At 28.6% G+C, this 23623-nt stretch overlaps 1 protein-coding gene across 2 annotated transcripts; it reads right to left on the reverse strand.

The window, feature by feature from the left end:
* Window positions 1–1769: 1769 nt before the first annotated feature.
* Window positions 1770–23603, reverse strand: LOC100161046 (pecanex-like protein 1). 2 transcript variants are annotated; one of them, XM_016808372.2, is made up of 30 exons: window positions 23392–23603; window positions 21451–21665; window positions 21191–21378; window positions 20101–20189; window positions 19949–20038; window positions 19748–19887; window positions 19560–19662; window positions 19223–19489; window positions 18797–18895; window positions 18626–18715; window positions 18402–18509; window positions 18168–18275; window positions 16633–16753; window positions 13052–13282; window positions 12180–12281; window positions 10776–12097; window positions 10520–10686; window positions 9973–10137; window positions 9551–9856; window positions 9321–9477; window positions 8831–9226; window positions 8101–8294; window positions 7737–7967; window positions 6918–7033; window positions 6710–6857; window positions 6481–6632; window positions 5230–5583; window positions 4786–5155; window positions 4565–4705; window positions 1770–2381 (listed from the first exon to the last, which is right to left on the reverse strand). In XM_016808372.2, exons 2-30 carry the CDS (start codon window positions 21601–21603, stop codon window positions 2229–2231), a joined length of 6261 nt encoding a protein of 2086 aa, XP_016663861.1. In that variant the 5' UTR covers window positions 21604–21665; window positions 23392–23603; the 3' UTR covers window positions 1770–2228. The 2 variants fall into 2 exon arrangements, with proteins under 2 accessions (XP_016663861.1, XP_003247846.1); XM_003247798.4 differs by lacking the exon at window positions 18626–18715.
* Between the last annotated feature and the right edge of the window lie 20 nt (window positions 23604–23623).

Raw genomic sequence — 23623 nt, forward strand, 5'->3', positions numbered from 1 at the left:
CTTAAATAATTTTAAGCTCAATTAAATCAAGTTATACATTAGGGTTTAAGAGAACACCACAAACGCACAATTTTTTAGGGGTTTTCCGTTTTTACATAGGAAATTTTCTTCAAATTGGTTATCACATTTAATTATATTATATGGCAATATTATTGGTAGGTTAGGTTTCTATTTTATAATAGATCAATAGCCAATAGGTTACCTAAATTACATTTTTTAAATTTAAATCCAAGTTTTCGAGTTTCGGTCAAGTACCTAGTAACATAGGTATGTAGCTGGTAACTTATAAATCATATTGTAATTTAATTACTAACGAAATATAGCTATCCAACACTGTGTCTAGGGGCACTGGCGGGATAATGCATTAGAATAATAAAATGTCTATTACATATGATTTATCACGTTATTAGACCGTATAGGTACTGAGTGAGATGGGAACAGTAACTAATATATTTTATATTTTCCATGGCAATAGTCAATACTCAATTGTCGGCGTACATTTACAATTCTAATAATTTCAGTGAACAAAAAAATAATAAGCCATCAATATAGATGGACGGTTTGTTGTAATATTTTTTAGTTTTATAGTTTACAATTGTATATTGTTATACATTTTAATAATTAAAGTAATGTATCATCATTCATCATTATCTGTGTTTTTAAATAATGTTCATAAATAAAGAATTATAACAAGGCAATTAAAAAACTTTTTTGGGTAGGGCCTACAAATATTGTTGACCCAGCCACCCAGAGCACAAAAAGTGTAAATAGTAAATACGGCCCTGCCTGGTCGGAGTCGTGATTAAAGAATTGTTCTTGTAAATTGTTATAAATTTATAACATTATTATAAAAAGATGTGCCCGGTAATCACATGGAGCAGTGGCTCAAGTAGTGCCTATAAACAATAATTATTTTATTAAATATTATAAGGGCAAGCTAGTATTTTATAATTTTTGATTTTAGTATATGTAACATGTCGTCTATACGACTTCTGTACCTACCGCTTACGTTCCTAATAGACCCAAGTATTTGCATCACTGGCCACAGGGTTGAAGGACGCTTTATAAAATACTTGAAGGGGATCAATCAATGTTTAAAATATCTATATTATATCCATTGACCATTGTACTGAATCAATACAGATAAAACTAATTACGCAATATAGTTTTTAAGAAAAAGTTTGGATTCCTATTATGACTAATATCTTATACCATGTCTTATGAGATTCTTCTTACAACTTTTGGACATTTACTTATCAAAATTTGACTTTAAAATGTAAAGATTTTTTAATTTTTAAACGTAAATGTTATATACATTTCTGTATAATATTCGAAAACTTCAGATATATATTATTTAGAAAAGGTTTAGATAAAATTTAGTAAAAATTGTTCGTAGGAATTAAAGTTAACATAATATTTTAAGACGTTTAAATTTGTTTTAAACTTTTAAAAATCAAAACATATATTATAATATTATAATATTCATAAAATGTTTGATTTTAAAACCAAAGGCTTGAAAATTGAATACACGATTCCTTATATAAGTTAATCTTACCGAAAAAAAAAGCTTAACATAAAGCACGTTATGCTCATCATAATAAGTTATGAATGGGCATTTTCCACATACAGGTGGCAAAAAATCCCAAAAATTGACGATTGCAATTGACCTAGATTTGATAGTGTTAGGTAAATATTATGTCATGTTGATGAAACCATAATACATAATATATGTTATTGTGTTCCATGATGAAATGTCTACTTAAATATAATTATAATGTACACTTATTAAAATAAATTTATTGTAATAGTTATTCATATATAGTTTGTTCAAATATGTATGTTAACAACAAATATATGCATCACAAAATGATCATTTAAACGAGGAACATTTTTATCTAACGTTTAAAATTTACATCATTTTCATCTAATATTTACAAAACAAAATACATGTATATATAGGTATATATAAAAAAAACAATAAAAATAAAAAATTACACGAAACAGATTTTTAACTATTGTATATAAAATGTACGAGCAATTTTTTCCCAAAAAAATTATTACAGGACACAATATATACTTGTACGTTAACAAGGAGGCGGAATACTATTTTTGTAGTACCGAGGAAGACTAATGCTATATTATCAAGCAAGTTGGCTTGTAACATTTGAGTTTTAAAATTACCTCCAAAACAAATCAGTCAAATAATGTAAGCCATACACCAAAAATGTTCAAACAACTTCAGGTCCTAAATCTAATATACCAGTTTCAGCTATAGGCACGTAACGTAATGAAGGCTCATCAATCTTGAGCAGTACTATAGTTTTATCAACGTGAGATCTCTTTGACAAATCACGGTGATTTGGAATCCATAAATGCACCACCTTAAAATTTAAAAACAAAAGTTTTAATAAATAATCTATATCTAAGAAAATTATGTTTAATATATATTTCTATGACATAAAAAAATATTTTTATTTAGTTAATACTTTTTTTTCTAATGAGAATCATACTTCTTTCTGTCAATTGTTAAACAGATTACTATTTTGAAAATGTTGATACAGGCACATATCTAGGATGTTTTAGTTTTATATTTAAATATAACATGTGGGAGGCTTCACACACTCACCAATTATAATCATTAGTAAATAATAATATTCATTCATATTAATTATATCAAACATGAAATAGAAACATACACGACAACATATTTTGTAGAAATCTAAATCATGTGGTACATAATGCCCAAAACATCCCCCCTTGGTTACAAAACTGTTTTGAAACATTTATAAAATAAAATAAAATCGAAATTCGAATGAGTAATTTTGAATTATTTAACTTTGTAGTTTGTATACTAAAAATTATAGTAGGTTTGGAATATATAGATTATGGGGGTTATGAAGATTTGAAAATTATAATTTGTAAAAATGTTCTGATTATAACAAATACATACTAATATAAATATTAATTCTATTTTATATAACTCAGAAACGTTTCCCTCAAATTTTGATTTTGATGCATCAACATCTTCAAAAATATCATCTGCTTTACAATTTGCAGATTAGTTTTCATATGAAATTTGTAAAAACTACTTTTAAATCATAAACATATTGCATACGAGTCTGCAATGAAGTACCACATTTTATGTCTTTGCTGTCCTTGCTATCATATGTAGCACATACCTAGGTAATCTACTGAAGAGTCTGAACATATAGGGACGTTCCGATACTACCGACACTAGTAAAGTATCGATACTTTGGTTGGTCTTTGGTCCTCTCCCTTTTTAAATTAGCCTATCTTCTGCTCAGAGGTATAATCTATCTATGTATATAAAAATATCTGATCCCGTTCACTTTGTTGCCCATTAAAATTACCAACTCTATCTGAATAATATGTTTTACATATCACCATGGCAACCATTTATATGCAAAACATTCCATCGGAAATTTCAAAATAATTTATAATTGGTTGCCATGGTAATACGGAAACGCACACCAATGAAAACCTCAAAATAATTTATAATTGGTTGCTATGGTAATATGTAACGTAACGTTTTTTGATTCTATGTGCCAAAGCAAAGACATAAAATGTCAAAAGTAAGTTTTTATCTTCATAAAACACGCGTCAAAAGGTATACAAATTCCAAATATATTCGAAGAAAAAATGGGAGAGAGCATGGTTGGTGAAACACCCTATAAAGAATGTTTTCATAAGAGATAACGGCATACTGTATAAAGTTACATAATTGAGTTTCATATAGATACCTATTATACATTTATTATATATCATTTAGCTCAGAAATCACATTCAATGGATATACCAATATAAAATAAAATTGATGGGTATATCTGTTTTACCGGGATCATCTTCAAGACAGCTAAACCAATTTCGACTAGGTTTTATATGCCACTTTTATACTGGATACTATTTTATCGATGAATTTTGAATTGTTTATTTATTTATTTATGGTATCTATTAGTTACACAGAAAAAAAAATCAGCTAGTTAATATTATTATTTTTTTTTTTTTTTGAACTTGAGCCCGGCAACAGGCCATTAGCTGTTGGTTTTTTGTTTGTAGGTTGTTAGTAGGGGGAGGAACGGTTGAAAACATGTTTTTTGTATGTTTGGCAAGGATTCGTTGCTAAAAATCTCGGGTAGTCACCCATCCAGGAACGCCAGCCGTACATACACTCAGTGCGTTTCGGCAGTTGAGTGTAAGCACTGTACCATACCAAGCCACTCAATATTATTTAATTTGACTGTCACGGGCAAGAAAATCTGTTCAAAATACCATTCTGTAGAATACACTAAGCACAGCCGTACTGGTAAATAAGTGCAAGGTAATCTTTGCATTTCAGTTGGATCTGTCCACAAAGCAAGGTATAACAACTGTTACCTACTTGCCAACAAACTAAAGTATAGGTATACTCAAACAGAAATACAAAGAGCTATATATTTTATTTATCTTTGTTCATTTTTTCCTGGGTGAAGTTGAGTAATACAGCTAGTCCTAGTCAATTATTAATATAAAATTATAAATATATAGCATAAATGTAATGCATTACCAATCCTTCCATTCCCTTTTCTGGTAACCAATCTTTCCAGTGACTCCGACCACCCCTTATTCGCATTTTTTCATCTGGCCAAACCACATCTATTCTACGGCCCAAGTTTATAGCATCGTATACTTGCAATGGATCTGCAATCTGTTAAACATTAAGGTTTCAACATTGATACATCATAAAAAATTGTTAAGATTATTGTGAATTCTATTTAGTAAACCTACTATAACTTTGTGATGCATCGGAGGAATATCAATAGGGTTGCTATCGACAGATGCTTGTGGTGAACTGGTGATTGGTGACTGTGACGATGATAACAGTCCTGCCAAGTTGGCCAAACCAGCAGAACTTGGTTTGCCAGCAACATTAACAGTACTACCTCTAGTACCACCACTTCTGCTGCTGATGCTACCACCCACTCCACTTCCACTTCCACTCATTTCAATTGACTGACTTCCTGGTGTTCTGGTGCCGTATCCGGAATGCCTATTAAACTGTGTCATAGCGTACACACCCTCATGTCCGAATCCGCCTTCATCATGTGACTGTAATGAACTTCCACTAGAACAACCCTCAACACATCTACTTTTTAATCTAAACAGAAAACAAAAACAAAAATATAAATTATAATATTTTATATTTTATATAAATAGTTATATTAAACTTACCTTGACCACACTCTAATGATAGATTTTTTAATCTCTCCCAAGCTTATTGATCCGCCTACAAGGGATGACAATTGTTCGTTGGTTTCAGCATAGGAAGTAGTTAACGGTGAAACAAAAATTGGGTAACCAATAGGTTGATCGCATGATGAATTTATAATGTTTCTTAGAGCTTGTTTGGCATTTTGTATACTACCACGTTCAGGATTACGATTTCTTAGGTAAACTAATTCTTGTTGTTGTCCAGCCCAAAGACCACGGACACATTCACGGTTTATTTTTATGACACGAAAACTTAAAAACCGTTTGTTTAACATAATTACTTTATACTCATCGGAACCTTCATCCATAATATGTCTATTGAATAAAATAGTTAAGTTTAATATACTTCATAAATACATTTAAATTATAATTATAAAAATATATATAATAATATACAGACTTAAGATGCTATTTTCCTACGATATTTACAAAAATGTTTTCAATAAAAATATTTTTAGAACTATTCTTACAATCATTTATCGTTCTACCTTTATAACCGAACAGTGCAGAGGTATAATTAATATTATATGGCCAATGAGTTCTTAAAGATTCAGACATTAAATCAATATTTAATAAACAAAGTTAATAGTGCTGGCACCTGGCTAAGAAATAGAGATTGTTTTTAGAGAGTGCTTAAAGAGTATAAAGGTAAGACCAAACCGCGTGTCACTTATTATGAGTGATATAAAAATACATAGCAGAATTTTGGTTCCTGTTTTAATTTCGATTTTTTTTGCAATTTGCAATATAATAGTAGTATCATTTTTATTATCAAAATACTATTTTATTTGAATATATTATTACTGTCAACTATACTATTTGTTATTATTATAATTAACTATTAAGGATGGCAGAGCATTAACATATTAGTACCAAATATGTATACATAAACAGTGGCGCCGAATACAAGTATCAACTGGGGAAAATTCCCCAGAACTATTTATGAGTGCGTCAGGTGGGTCGGTGGGTGATAATAAGTGATCAGTCATTAATGGTATTTAATATTTAAAGGCAGTTTATCGTGATTATAATGCACTATTCGAGAGTAGCTAAACATTTTTTTTTAAATAGAGTCTAACACCAGCATTTTTTCCCCATAACGTGAAATATAGATCAACGCCACTGTATATAAACATTAACTCTTATTTCAAAATGTGGCTTATGCCACAATAAAAAGAGTTTGAATATTAATAAAATGTTCTATTAACTTACCTTAAAGCAAGTAATGAAGGCATTCCAGACAAAACAGCATTTCTCCAAACAGGATCTCCTTCATGTGATATCACTAAGTTTCGTTGATGGTAATTTATAGCGTTGTACAAGGCAGCCGGATCTTCATATTCATCAGGAACCATAAAATGATTCTATATACGAAAATAAGTTGGTTAATATATTAATTTGTATATATATTATATCAATATCTAAAATGAATATTACACACCTGATGAAGTTTCAACGACATTCTAATTGCTGGAGCTAAAACTTTACGCATCAAATCCATATCTGTAAATATCCACTCATCTCTTGTTGATGTTATACGAAAATCTCCTTTAAAAAGAGCATGTAGACCATAGAGGAAAAACTCAACACTAAAAAAATAATTAATGGATGAGTTTAAACTAATTATTACATGATTATTGTTTACATACCTTGACATAGTAGTATGTGATGCTAAACCCAGTGATCGTCTTCCCAGTAAGCTGAGTGCAAAGCATAATGATACCAATAAAGAATCTTTACCTTTATCTATAACAATTTTTCGAATCTGAAAATATAATGAGTAATATGCTTAATTTGTTGACTCAGATCATTTGTGATGTTGGATCTAAAAAAAATGCTTATTTACGGTTATTGACTACTGTATTATTTAATAAACTATTTGTTAATATATATTAAATAATAATTTATACAGAAATTATTAAAAATATAAGCTAAGAAATTCAATATTTTAAAAAACAATCTCAGGTCTAATGTATTTCTAAGTTAGTGTTGATGACTTAAAACATTTAATTATTACTAAAAGTATAATTTTCTATATACAGTGAAAATTGCTTTGACAAATTTTTAACTATTTATAAGCATTTGAATTTTTTTATTTTTTTTATAGGTATGCCATTTGTTATATATTATATTACTATTTTAATTAATAGAAATATGGTATATACATTTTTAAATATCTTTATATATTAAAAAAAAATAAATATCTGACTCGGGCATCGCCGGACAGGATTTCTAGTATATTATAAACATAGCTATTGTAATTGGGCTCGCCAGTTTAATCATAATAAATTAATAAAATATCCTTGAAAATATAGGCTGACTTGCAGTCTCCGCTCAGAATTGTATTTTGAATCCAATGGTTTATAATTGAATTCAAATTTTAGACTCCCATCACCTACTCAATGGCGAGGTACGCTCTACATAAATTATATAGCAGGGAGATTTCCCTGGTTGTTTTTTAATCTTACATTTTCTGTTTGAAAAGCACAAAATCGTATCCACTCTAAATAGAATGAACAGAAACTGTTGCGGGTAACACCACATGAAAGTAAGTCAAAGTCTTCATCAATATTTATATTAAAAACTGGGTCAAGATCAACAAAACTCTTGCTCAATGTTGGTTTCAGTCCTTCTTTTATCTCATCTGATTCTAACCACTGTTGAAGTTTTGGTGATCTTATTGCATAATATATAATACTCTAAAATAAAACATTGAAATAATATAAATATTATATGTTTATGTCACACACATAAAAATACATTAGAATATAATATACTATAAATATATAATATATATAATATGCTATTATAATATCATTATTAGAAAATCACCTTTATATAATAGCTAACCAACACTTTCCGAAAGTCAAATACTTGTAACATTGATGAGGCATTAATGTCCGATATACTATATCCTTGGACAACATATTTGGCTGCTACTACTTGCCAAGCAAGCCACCGTTGACCAAGAGCAGCATTTAAAGACAAAATGTGAGGAAAATGTCCAGGCTCACAACAACAACATCCTATAATAAAATGATTGTATAGGTACTACAAAGTACAAATTATGTAAATTGGTATAAGTCATCCATTTGTACATAATAATATGTACAAAATAGTTCTAACCCATTCTCTGTTTCAAAAGAGAAGATACGGCTTATGCGCACGTCAAATGACGCTCGAAGCAACGCGGACAACCATATCCTACTTCCACTGGGCTTTATTTTGATATGTGCAATGGTTTTCGTTTTGGCAGATTTGTGCTGATGTTTATACATGCCGGCGGGTATTAAATGGGGGGATGCACGCCGCCAGACAAAAACCAATTGCCGCATCGAGTATTCTCTTTTGAAACAGAGTATAAAACATGCAAGACATCCGGCTGGTAATGGCTTGGTAATGTCAAAAAAAGAAAGGAAAAAACATGAATCTATCTACTTAGAATTAAATCAGATAAAATTGTCTACTATATGGTCAGTTTTCAGATACACAACAATGTTTATTCATACATACTTACTTCTACATAATAGTAACATTTAAAAGTAGATTTTTTAATACATACCTTCATTATCTTCAACACCTTCAGATATCGCTTCTACTTCTCTTTGCTGGCAATAAGTACCGCGAAATTCGAGTCCACGTATTTGGAAAGTAACTAAATTGTTTCCCATTTCAACGATGTGAACAAGACAATTCAAATAATCAGATGCTAAGACAAAACAGTCGCCTTGTGACACATTACCCCAACGGCCTAATATGAGATCACCACAGAGAGTATGCTGTAGTAATCTGGTGAGGTGTTCATAAAATATTGAATTAAGATTATTATCATCTGCACCAAGATTTCGTTCTAAATGTGATGACAATTTGGTGTTCGTATGATCAACTCGTCTGGTATTATAATCTCGCTCCCAAAACTTTACCGGTCGTGGATAGGATGTTAAAAATATAGCACTTCCTAAATTAAATAATAAGAACAATAAATACTTAATATAATTTACAACTTTTTATTATGATGTAGAAACGTTGTATGATTGTAGTTAAATATTTACCTAAAAACGGATAAAGTGGCGAAGAAATCACTGCAGACAAAAATGCTTGAAGAAACATCATTGCAGAATGAGGAACAGAAAATGGTTGGGCAAAAGCATGAAAAGCTGAACCCCAAGTAATTTGCCATGGCGCTATGTATGTAATGACAAATTGCAACTAAAGTAAAAAAAAAGTTAAATTAATAATAAAGAAATCTGATATACATATAAAGCTAATTAAAATAATTTACCTTAAGTAAAAACTCATAGATTTTATCATAGGCAATAGCTGTAAGATAGTAGTCAATAATGAAAGTTTCAGAACATTTTACATAATCCAATTGAAAAAACAGTACTGCAAATGCTAGTATATTGTACTGGTTGGATTGTTGTGAAAATGAGCATCGTAAGCATTTAAGTGCGCATACTGATAACACCAAAGAACCTAATAGAACTCCCAGTTTTGTTACAACAATCACGCTATCAGATGTCAAACAACCAATAAACATCAGTGGATAGAGAATATTTCTTTCAAAGAAGCATAAGTATACATAGACCTATAATAATAGATTTTAAAACATATTTAGTACGCAATCATTTTTTTCAATACTTGCTAAATGTAAATTATGTAAAAATGATTTTGCAAAGAGCGTTCATAATAAATAAGACTTACTTTTTCAAACCACATGATTTTAGCCAATGCCTTAACTTCGTATTGATTATACTCAGATGGCTTTAATATAGGATGAGCAACACACAACCAAGGCAACTGCTTTCGCAATTGAGGTATTATATAGTGTAGAATAAATCCAATACTGAAAGTAGTACACCACATTACCTGTAAATTGTAAACTAATTAATACAAAATGAATCAAATAATTTGTCATTGTTTAGATTAGTATGTTTATTATTATTATGTTTCATAACTTCATCTTAGCAGCAACTGGCAAATATGGCATTGTTTTTATCAATTTCAAAATCAATAATTGGTATTGCTCTATTTGCAATCAACAAGTAATATTGTAGTATATTTTAATATTTTACATTTAAAGCTTAATATATATATTAGTGGCATGACGGACTCGTTAAATAAAAAATGGAAAATTTGCTATCACTCTACTGTTAAGATTAAATATGTTATATTATTTTATTTCTATTTGTCAGTACTATTTATTTTTAAAATATTAAGAGTATAAAAACTATAAAGTATTTTTGCTTACTGGATTTAGTTCTGGTTGTAGAGCTGAAAAAATATTGCTAGAATGAATAGCAAAAACAATAAGACCAATAATTGGACAAAAAATTAAATCAGTCTTCAGTCTTGCATTTATTGTATCTTGTAACTGTTTTGGCCAGTTGTCTTGAATTTCAATTTCATCATCTAATTCTAAACATATATTAAAAAAAATTGTATATTGCTAGTAACATAATAATATTTATAATTCTTAAACACTAGTTATTTAAAGTAATATTTACCAGACTTTGATTGTTCTTCACATTCACCTTCTTTTTGTTCAGAGCCCTTTTTCTTTGATTTTTCAGTTTCTTTTTTTGGCCTAGGACATTCCATATCAGGCCTAGAAAATATATCTTCATTGGGCCACAAATATGTTTTTAGAACATTTAATATAGGAGCTGGATCACTGGAGCTGCGACTTAAATGGTAAGATATGGCAGTGAGCAATGCACAGAACAAGGAGAAAAACACATTTCTTGATGATCCAGACCAATCGTTTAATGCCACATATGCAAATCCATATAAAATAGACACAGCTAAACAACTCCTTAATACACAATATGCTGATGCTTTAAGTGAACTGGTTGCGTTACCTCCGAATAAATGTATATCAATTTGTTCCAGAGTATACATAAAAAAAGTATTAACTTGAGGCAATAATCCCAAACTAAAAGCAATTGGTAAGAATAGTAAAAAGTTTGATAAGAAATCGCGAATAGTTTCTAATATGTATAAAATATGCAAAGTGAATCCATAAAATTTGAGTTGGTAAAATGTTCGGCCAGAGTTTAGTTGAATGTGTGTTAGTAGAAGTATGGATGAGAACAGTATGAAGTAAACTGGACGACTATACACTACAATTTTGTTAAATCCGTGTGTAGGAGATGCCACATCAGGTTGTACAGATTTAACTAAGGAATACTGACAGCCTGCCATAACAAAACAGAAAACAAATGCATGAATATCTCTGTAGAATTTAAAGTACAATACAAAAGCACCCAATACAGCAACTGATGTAGCAAGAATAATGGTAATAAATAGTTCCAATAATGTTGGATTACGATCAATGGCAGTTAATAATGCCAGACGATCAAAACGAACTTTGAAACTCATTTTCTTGACTGGTGTGTATGTATAGTATCGTTTAGGTTTAGGAAATCCAACGCTAGGATCAAGAAGATCAAATCGTAACTGCCGTGGTATTACTGGGAACTCATCTTGATATTCTGGTCTGATATTTTCATGTTCATGTTCCAAACTTTCTTCAACTGGTGAAATTATTGGCGAAATGTTGAAGTGACGGTAACGCTGAGGTTGACTTTGCAGCCAGAAAGCATCCTCATGTTCTAGTTGTGGTTCATAATTATTGCGAATAGGACGGGGAAATAATCTTACAGGTGAGTGATTAAAAACAAGATCATCTGTAGAATCATCCCTTCGTGATGTTGATGGCAAATTTGGGAACTGTTTAATTATTGACGAATTATTATTTATCAAAATATCTTTATTAAAAGTATAAGTCATCCAACGTCCAGTTTCATCGCGAAAAAAATGCACCGATCTGTAGACATAGATAAGTTAAAATATTGTTTATATTCATTAATCAGTATTTAAAATAAAACTAAAAGTATTTTTTTACAAACCCTTCTGATGTGTCTTCAGGACAAGCAGCAAAATTGACAACATCTGCAGCTTGTAGGAATGGAGAACTATATGCTTCACGAGTTCTCATCCGATGCCTAGTACTGGAAAAATATTTTTATTTAAAATTATGAAAATTACTATACTCTATCCAATGAGAAAGCGCAACTCGCTCGAGCATCCAAATGAACACGCTCTGCAGTCTCTAGGTTTAATTTCCCTCACTATGCGGTCGCTGCTGTCACATGTCGTGCGTCATAGCTTATTGCGCGGAGGCGGAGCGTGCTCGTTTACAGATCAACAGCTGGTAGTCAGCACTATGTGGGCCTGGGGATGGGAGATGCACGGACAACGAGTTTAGATCGCCACCTAGTTGTGCTTTCTCGTTGGACAGATTAGTTATTTAAAAGAGAATGTCTAGTTAGTATTTGTAATCTCTCTCCAACATAAGCGCAACATAGAAAATTTGTGTTGAACATTAAGTTATTTGCTTCCATAGCAGTGTAAATTGACCTATTATCAAACTTAAAGTAATAAACATTATCTGCATTAATTATATCTCTGCTTTTTTAAAATATTTAAATTATTATGTATGTTATGAGTATGTAAAATATTACAATTTAAAAATGATCATATCTCATTTTAAAATTGTAAAAAAGCATCAACTTCCACATGCATACATTCTTAACATTTAAGTTTTATTTTAGGTTAATTCATTTTAATACAAACTAACAACACTAGGTTGGTTCTGCAGATTGAAAATTTGCCATGTTGCGCATGGGTGAAAAACAAGTAATTAAAAAAATAAATATATTCTTTACTGGTGATAATAATTTTGCCAGGTGTTACAGTAACATCACTAAAATATATTTACCTAAATTGTCGTTGTCTCAATCTACTTCTGTTTTCTACTCGACCATGAAAAACATCACTAATATGGTCTAAAACAACTTCATTTTTCACAGTCATCGAACTTTGATTTTGCTGCTGTGTTTCAGTTGTTGGGGTGATAGCTGGTTCGGAACTTGTGGGGAGAAGAGAACTTAGTTCATTATGGGAACCAGCAGAGGAAGAAGCACCTTCATTCACATTTAATGTTGTCATTCTGTAATGTCAATTATGACCAAATACAAAACATTTAGCTGTGCATATTTATAAGTTTAAATATTTTATTTAATTGTTCCAAAACTCCCTCCCCAAAGAATCATTACAACAACTATTAACAAGTAGACAAATATTGTTATATACAATGGCAGAACCAATAGTAACAGGAATTTAACTTTAAAAAGAGAGTATTAGATAAAACTTGAAAATTACATATCATTTTTCTTCAAATTATTTTTCATGTACCTAACAAAATGCATTATTTCCAATGTTTTTTTCTATAGTTTAGTGTATAACAACGGAAAGTATAATATCACCATTAACTTTACTTTTCAATCAACTGATAAAACTATGAATCTTTCCAACTATTTGGAAAATAGAATACATTAGACCTTTACACAAGAGCAGATCAAAATTAAACACTAATAATTACCAATCTATTATTATTTTAAATCAATTCAATATGTTCATTTAAAAAATAAGTTGTAAAACAAGTGGGTAAGTGAATGTCGCTCTGCTTTACAGTAGGTTACAAGTGGATCATTTATAATGGATTGTATTTAACTTGAATTCAATGATATAATATCATTGTAGAAGATAAACGATTCTGAGCGGAGACGGTTTGTCAGTCTGGATATTTTGTATATTGTTATTATTTATTATAACCTGTAGGTTGAATTAATAATAAAATAAAATAATTTTTTTATTCGTTTCTATAGTGATATATTTAGTTAGAAATTAAATTCCCATTTTTAGCGGTTTTACGTAATTTGTTGGTGGTTTTTCCCGTGGCATTAAATAACTATTGAAAAACCGAAAAAATGAACTCCCTAAAGTACCATCTTGATAAAATTTGCTAAAAAATTAGGTACTATATGTTGGAAAAGTTCTCTGATGCCTTTGGAGTTAGACGTTCGCGGTTTTGGCTACTGGGAAGATAGGCTAATTTAAAAAAAGGTTAAAATTGGTTTTTTTTTTTTTCATTGTAAGTACGGTTATGTTAGGTTAGGATTTTGTATTAATTGATTATATTAATCCATTGTAGGTGGAATAAAGTAAAAACGACAAACTTGGTATAACTTTGATACTCTAGAGTTAAATCATACACTTACGTACAAATAGCACAGTGTCCGCGATCTACCGCAGGTAGATTGCCTACCTGATAATGTACTACTGTGAATCAAAATTTTTACTCCGGGCAACGGAAAGGTTAAGATAAGTTTTGAACACCATACACCGAATATTAAAAACGAATATGAGTCATATGTAGTTAGTATATTTAACGGGCAACAAAGGGCACTGGGCCAGCTAGTAAATTATAAATATAAGCCAACATGGCTTCTCAGTACAGCAGATCAACAGTAACCAACCTTTTTTTTTCCAATTCAACAATTCCATTAATAAAGCATTTCTTGAAAATAAACAAATGTATGCAATATACAGACTTAGGCAAAGCATATGACAATTAATCACAATGACTTATGACACAATGACAAATACAAAAAGTTGAATCTATAAGTAAAAAATGGGAACATAGTATATACTCTCAATTGATCATATTTAAGTGACAGAGAAAATTATATAAAATAAATTATACACGTTTTATAGTCTGTTCAAAATGAGACTGTACCTTGGCGGTCAACTTTTATGCATGGGTGCGGCTTTGTTCAAAGTACTGGTCTTAAATTTTGACTCAGTAGGAGAAGCACAAAGTGTCTAACTGTCCAGCGGACGAAAACTTGTCACCACCTAGGTACGTTTTTATTTGGTATAGATTATAAACCTATTTATGCAACTTCAGGACGTCTTGAAAGTGGACTTTTATCAGAATTTTATTTACTCTATATTTAAATGATTTTGTATCTGAGAATTGTGACATGGAATTATACGCAGACGATATGAAATTAATAATGTACATAAGCAAGCAATCTTGATGATTTCTGTAATCTACAACATAACATGGATCACTTCACCCATAGGTACAAAATTAAAGACATGGATATAAATCCAACAAAATCAAAAAGATTACATTCAAAAGAAAAAGACAATACATTAATTTCAACTAAAATGTGAATGTACAACAACTGAATGAACACACATTCAATAATAGATCTTAGAGTCATTCTAGATAGCAAACTATATTTTAAGGAATCCATAGGTTATATCATCAACAAAGCTAAACAAATTCATGGATTTGATGCGCTTGGCATTATTGAAGAATTTTCTGTACCCACGAGCACTATAAGACAAGGCTGGGCAAGTTAACGATTTTTTAACTTGTTAAGTTAAGTTATTTTAAAATAATAAAGTATTAAGTTAAGTTAAAAGTTACTCATATCTTTTATTTTTCATTAACTCGTTAAGTTAAAAGTTAACTTTGAAAAAAAAGTAACTTAACTTAGTGTAAAGTTAAAATTTGGTAATTTGCATAAATAAAAATTCCATACACATAATATGGTTTATTAGATAGTTTTTCTTTACGCTCAAAAAAATTACTGGGGAAATTTAAAATGTCAATCAAAGTCAAACATCAAAGTAAAAACCCATTAAAAAAATTGCATTGTTCTTTGGACAAAAATTAACTTAATTTAGATACCATTGAAATAAAATTAACTTGAAGTTAACACGTTAATCTTGAAAAAAAAGTAACTTATTAAGTTAAAAGTTAATTTGAAAAAAAAAGTTACGAGTTAATTAACTTAATTTTAACTTTTAACTTGTTAATGCCCAGTCTTGCCATAAGACTTCAACATATATTACAAGTTTCTTTCAAAATTTAACAAAATTCAAGGATCAATTATGAATTGAATAAATTACCTAAAGAAACAATTTCATCTTACATTAAATCAATTTAAAATTAATATCCACCACATATTAATACAATTACTTATTATAATTACTAATTAGTCTAACCTAAAAAACTATATTTACTTATATTTGTTACTTGTTATTTAATTATTAATTTATTTTTCTCTTCCTTGTTTACTTAAACACCAAATATCTTATTTTAACTGTATAGAATTATGTATTCAATTTCATTATATTTCCTAAAAGGGTGTTTACCCATTGATTTATATAAATAAATAAATAATAAGTTAATATATTATGTATTATACCAAAGATTAATTAAATCAAATCTTATATCTACATAAAATAACTTTCTCCATAAAAATTTTTCAAGTTGCAATAGTAAGTTTTTTCAAGCAAAATCTACAATACTTAAATGACACTGTTAGTACATTAATGACAAAGATGTGTACTAAACTTAGTGAGAACTAAGTAATACCTCCAGAAAATAAATAGTTAAATTAGGTACAAATTTGAAAATGTATTAATAGTAAATTAACTCACGCATCAGGTCTACTAAGAGTGTTATTGTCAATCCATTCATCAGTAACAGTAGGATAACTTTTAGATTCTGTACCACAATCCATATCACTTTTATTCTTGTCACATATACATCTTCTGGATTCTGTTAAAAATATAAGTTAAATATGTTAAAAATTACCATATAATGGATAATAGCAATAAGTAATAACAAATTGTAAGCAACATTTCTAAATTAATTCACTGAGGTTTCAAAGCATTAAAACTTTTGCTGAATATTAGGTTAGACACAATTTAAGACTAAATAAGGCATTTTAAGATAAATTTCACTTTGAAACATTTAGTATAATTCTATACATCACTATATTGAAACATTTTAATTGTAATGCTTTAAAATTCAAGCTTATGATAAATGTACAGATATATAACGAGATTGTTTTGGTATGTTCTCTATAACAGTAATTAAACTCAATTTATACCAATAAATAAAATTGTATTTAACAGTTGAAAATTTATTGCATCAATATTGTATAAAATCAATTAATAAAAATTAATGTCACTCACACCTTTTTAATAAACATATTTACACTCTTGATGTAGACATATTAAATAATCAATTCTAGGTACTTTCCTGTTATACAAGACTACGGCTGTTATCGCAACTACCACCCAAGACTACCTCCGTTATCGCGACTACCGCGCTTATTTTGTGAAATATCACAATCCTTTTATCTAAGACTACCAAAATGGTACTTTCCAGTTTTACGAGACTACCTTAGTTTTCTTGCTTTCTTTGATATATTTTTTATTAATATGTATTGTGGGGATGTTCAAAATGAAATAAAGAAAAAAATTAAATAACTGGTAATTATTTGTAATGACGTATTTTACATGGTTAAGAGCCAAATTTGGCACGGTGTAGGTATTGAAAACAATAAAATAATAATAATAACACTGCAAAATAGTAAATCTACAAATAAAATAATTAATAATTTATGTATTGTGAGGATGGCCACATTCAAATTTTACAAAAAAAAATTAAATACATGATAATTATTCGTAATGTACCAAATTTGGGAAACACTTATTACAAAAACTAATAATATACGTAATGATAGATATATAATCGCAGCTTATTTAGTATTATTTTAATTCAGCTATATCAGCTAAGATAGGTAGTCGCGATAATAGCCATAGTCTTGTATAACAGGAAAGTATAATTTTGGTAGTCTTAGATAACAGGATTGTGATATTGAACAAGACAGGGTAGTCTCGTATAACAGGAAAGTACCCAATTCTATACTCTGTGTTACAAGAGAGCACACCTTGGTCATAAACAGAATTTATCTTGCATATCCCTCTTCCCCCACAACCCTCATAACTAGTCTGAGTGTTTTCGGAAACAAAATGAGCATCATCACTTTTACACACATTGGTCTACACAATGGGGAAATTGGGACTTATGACGGTAGAGCTCAGTAAAATATATGCACAAGCGGCAATATTCTCTAGCCGCTTGCAGTTTATAATCTGTATAACGTAAAAATAAATTGTATTACCATTGGATTTATTTTTATTAATTCTACGATGTCTTTTTCTGTCTGAATCGTTTTTAACACTTAAATGAGGAGTTGATGTGGCTTTTCTTTTTTTATTTGATTTTTTTACTAAAAAAATAAAATTAAAATTAATCATTAAAATAATTATAATAAATATAACCTAATTAAAAAAATTAATTTAAATTAAAAAAAAAAGATATAATTTAATAATATTAAATATGTAATACGTCTTACCATCTTTAACAGATTTTATTTTTGGTATAGCGCCTGCGTTTTCAAATCCAACTGATGTTGGAGCTTGAATTTCTTCTTTACTTCCGTCTTTTGATTCAGATTTATTTCCTAAAATATTAAATAAACTTTAAATATAATTTCCAAAAAAGGATTCACATAAGTAGTATAAATAATGATGATTGATTGATTTATATGAACTCCTTTGTGTGTGTCTATACACTCACTAGAATTATTATCTTCAGAAGTAGTGGTATAGTCATCATCAGACAATGTAAAATGCCATGGAATTGATTTATTTTTTTCCATTTTTCTTACTTAGTGCAGCATGTTAAAAATTATGATTTATATTTATATTTAAAAAGAGATTAAAATTGAACATTAAATGTAAAAATTACCTTTCATGTCACTAGATTCTGATTCACTCTCTGTGTGTTCAAACAACCAATCAATACCTAATGTTTCTGGTGATTCCACTGGAGGTTTCAACTCAATTTCTAAATTAAAAAAGTTTATATATATATATATATGTATATAAAATAAATAATTATCGAAACACTTGATTATTAGTTTAAAAGTGACATTTAAATATTTATTAAGTATGAAATATGAATAAAAATATATAACTTTAGAGTATTTTAATAAAAAATTAAATTAAGTATTTAAATTAAAAATAATTATTTTTTATGCAAAACACAATTAAATTAAATATTAAAACTATATTTTTAAATAAATAATGAAGCTGTTAAAGCTTCATGAATATATCACTAACATAAAACAGTGAATTTTAAATTAATTGTATTAAATAATTTTATATTCTATACCTTTAGGTTTATTTTTTTCTATAAATGCAATTTCAATATCACTTTCAGTATGAAAAATTCCTTTAACTTCGGCGCATATTTTTTTCCAATTTTCTTCTTGGCTATTTAACAAAGGTGATCTACTACCAGCTTCTTCATCATCATCACTATCAATTGTTGTATGTATTATTCCATGACTAGAACAATGCTCTTCACAATGTTCAACAATCGGGTAGTCAATATCACTTGATGTAAAAACAAGTTGGTAACTATTTGTTCTTCCTACATCTAATATTATAATTGTATTAGATATTTGTTATTCAATGAGTAGAATTTACAGTTTATACAATTATTATACCTTTATCTTTTGTAAACGCATCACTAGATGTAGAATAGTCTGAACTAACACACTTTGGATCTCTCTTGAATGCTAATGCATTATTTTCATTTGAGAAACAGTCCTATTCAAGTATTAAACACATACGACATACATTTAAATTATTATTATACTTTTACATTGATACAATATCAATATTTTAAACTAACTGAAGATACTGTAATGAAGTCTTGACCTCTTTCCTCTTGAGACGATTTCCATAGTTCTGAAAAGCTTTGTAAACCCGCACGGTCATAACGTCTATTACTATTTTCTCCTACTGGTCTATCATCAATAAAATGTGGATTATCTAAATAAATATTATTATGATTAAAATAAATAAAAATAAAATTTAACTACAGTTGACACACTTAAACTTTTAATAGGCCAATCACATATGATTTTTTCTTGGATATGTAATCCAGAATCAGTGCTAGTAGAACTACTTTGCCTTCCTCCATCTATAAATAATAAAAATATATATTTAATATTTAAAGTAAATTATTTGAAGCACGTTTTGTACTTGGTTCATTTCGATGGTATCCAGATGTCGAAGCATCATTTCTACGGACCCCCAAATTAAGGATCTGCATTTCAATACCCTCATCTTCTCTAAAAATGTAATATAATATTCGTTAAATTGGCATACTTAACTTTTAGATTTTTATACCTCTACAGTGAAAATGAATAATATTTAAAATCATAACTTACATACATAACTTTCAAGTAATGTAATGACAGGTGATTCTTTTATCATAAACCACTCATTATTTCAAAAAGTATTTGTTTTAGAAAAAAAAAAATGTATATGGTTTCAAATCGTTACATTTCTAACATTTAAAAACAAAAAATATTTTTAATATTTTTGATCCTTATACATTTTTAAGTTTTCACTTTTTTAAATGACAACACAGTTCTAATTTTATATTCCAAAGCAGAATATTTTTCTAAGTATAACTTTACATAAAAATTGAATTTAGGACAAGTATTTTATGAGGTATAACTTTATAAGTATTTAAAGTTTAAATGAGTGATCTAGTGGACCAACATTTTGAGGAGTAACCGCGTACCACTCTACTCTGCTCATCTAAACTTAAAATACTTACTAACTAATAAACTACTGGTCCTAAATTTGATTTATTTGTATCGAAATACTCAGAAAAATCGAAAATGTTATGCTTTTGAAAATTAAATTAAACTATATTTTGTCATTTAAAAACGTAAAAACTTAAAACATTTTGACTAAAAAAAACGTTGTTTCGCAAGAACTTGAAATTATATAAAAAAAATATTTTCAAAAACATAAATACTTTTTAAAATAATGAGTGTCTTACATTAAATTAATTACTTGGTAAATAAAGGAACAATGTAACCTTTTATATATACATAGAAAAGTAAAAGGTACTATTAGTAAAAATTATAATTATGAGGGTTTAGTATTGACAAAGTGCAACGTCAACAAAAATGTTAGGTCTATCATTGTATTATAAATCAAAACACATCAATAAAATAGATAGAATATGCTTAAAATTTAAATTGTACTCAACTCATTTTCAATCACAAAATTAATAAAGAAAAATAATTAAAATTAGTTAATATTTGTAAATAATTACCTGTTTGGTTCTCTAAGGGCAGGACGGCGACCTTCAAGTTCTGAACTTCTATTCTTTTTAGTGTCTTCTACAATGTATTCAGTTGTGTCGAACATATGATGCAAAGACCAGTTTACAAGTTTTATGATTGTGATTATCAAACTCACAATACTTGAATACAGTATCCATATAAACATCTCTGATATATACTTTAAAGCAAATTTACAAAAATGATATTATAAAATATAGTTTTGTAGAGAAAAATAAAATAGATAGATTACCAAGTGTATAAAAAATGGTAAGCAGAGTAAAATGAGCCATAAATAAAGATGGAATGTATTGGTAAAAATGCTGTGTTTGGGTTCGTAGTACCATCCTCCTGTGAACGATGCCCAAATGCCCTGACGCAATATGTCCCAAAACTGAGAACCCATTTTCTCCACCAGGCATTTGTGCTTTATGTAACTTATCAACTTTGAATACAAATATACATTTTCTAAAACATAAATATAATATTTACAAAATACAGTTACAAACTGTTAATTATTCCATGTCCATATAAATTATAAACTATTTTATGAAAATTAAATACCTATATATAAAATTATTTAATTATACACATATGTAAAATTTCATTATTATTAAACATTAAACAATACAATTTATAATTAAATCAAATTCCAAATAATATTGATTAACATATCACTTTTAATCAATTTCTGATTAAAAAAATAATTTAAATAACCATCAAAAATAATCAAAACAATAATCAAAAAAATGAGGTTAGAAAGCATATTTTGTAGACCATAAATATAAAATATTATAGGTATGCAAGCAAATTTACTTGAATTTTTTTTTTATTGAACTTAAGCTTGGCACTATGGCCATTAGTTGTTGTATGGGATTATGAATTGTGGTTGGTAAGTTTGGTACGGTAAGGTGTTGTTATGGTAGGTAAGCAACCATGTGTATGTGTGGCAAGGGTTTTACTACTACAAACCCTAGTGGTCACCCATCCAGGAACTAATAGCAGCAGGCATTATTTACTCTCAGTCGTGTTGCCCGACTGGTAGCAATCAACGCGCCGCGCCAAGCCACTTACTTGAATTTACTTATAATTGGAATATCATTTTTATGTTGTTACTATAAAACACATTTAACTTATGAGTATAATAACCAAGTATATATAGATCTATGCCCTATAAACAAATGAAACAAATTAAATAATTAAACTAGAAGCGTAAGTATTGATTTCAATTAAATATTATTAATAATATTTTAAAACATTCATGTGATTAGGTATGTAAAAAAATGAATAAAATAAAGTAATTTAACAAAGTAAACACATAAAATAAAACAAATGATTTACATATTATTATCTAAAAAAAAATGGATTATTAATAAGTCACAGAATTTAATCATAATCTAGATAATTCCATCAAATAAACGAGTATTAATAATTGATATCATTATATTATGACTTAATGCAGAAGTATTATTAATAAAGTATTCTAGATAAATTTTTATTGCAAAAATTAAAACAGATATGAATTATTAATTATTTATACTTGTAAGCCAATATAACTATGATAATCTTGATATAAAGGTATATACAGTGAGTTCCGCTTAATGTGATCACTGGTTTATAGAATCAACCATTTATTGGAATCAAAAATGAAAATCTCAAACCAAATATTATATTGAAAAAATATATGCTTTATGGAATCAACTGGTTAATAGAATCAAAATGGCCTGAACCAATGTGATCACATTAAGCGGTACTACAAGCTGTATTACATAATGTGTTAATCTTACAATACATTGGTATTTAAAATTGTTATAGATTGTCTTCTATAAATTATATATATTTTTACATAATATTACAGTACCTATCCATATTATATATTCGATGTTATTAATTATTTATTTAAATAACTTTAAATGTTTTATAAACAAATGGGGTCTCCATCGTCTTGAATGATAAGTGTCAAATAAAATTTAATTTCGATTAAATTCAGCACAACTGACGTACAACAGACTGGATATTTCTACAATCAATCGGTTAAACCTTATGCGACTGTGCTAGTGTTAGTTTTCAACTTGCACCCAAAAGCAATATAGTAGGTCGATAACCACACAACGTTGTCTGAGTGTGGAGAGTTTCATACAGAAATCACTCTTTTAGATTACTTAAATTCTAATATACTCTACATCGACCTTACGTTAGCAATTGAAACAGCACGTTCAGTAGTTGAATTCAGATCGTTGTTTTGAACAAAAAAAAACTATTATACAATACAATTTGAAAAAAACAATAATATTTTATAACACTTTGTTACGATACTGGTGGTCTGATGGTGTCGGACAGTCACGCTTGATAACTTACTATAAAATATAGATGATTATTATAACAAATTTTCACCACACGAATGTCGTTATCACGAACTATGATTA

Source organism: Acyrthosiphon pisum, chromosome A1 (assembly GCF_005508785.2).
Source record: "Acyrthosiphon pisum isolate AL4f chromosome A1, pea_aphid_22Mar2018_4r6ur, whole genome shotgun sequence".
In the NCBI taxonomy this organism is placed as follows: domain Eukaryota; kingdom Metazoa; phylum Arthropoda; class Insecta; order Hemiptera; family Aphididae; genus Acyrthosiphon; species Acyrthosiphon pisum.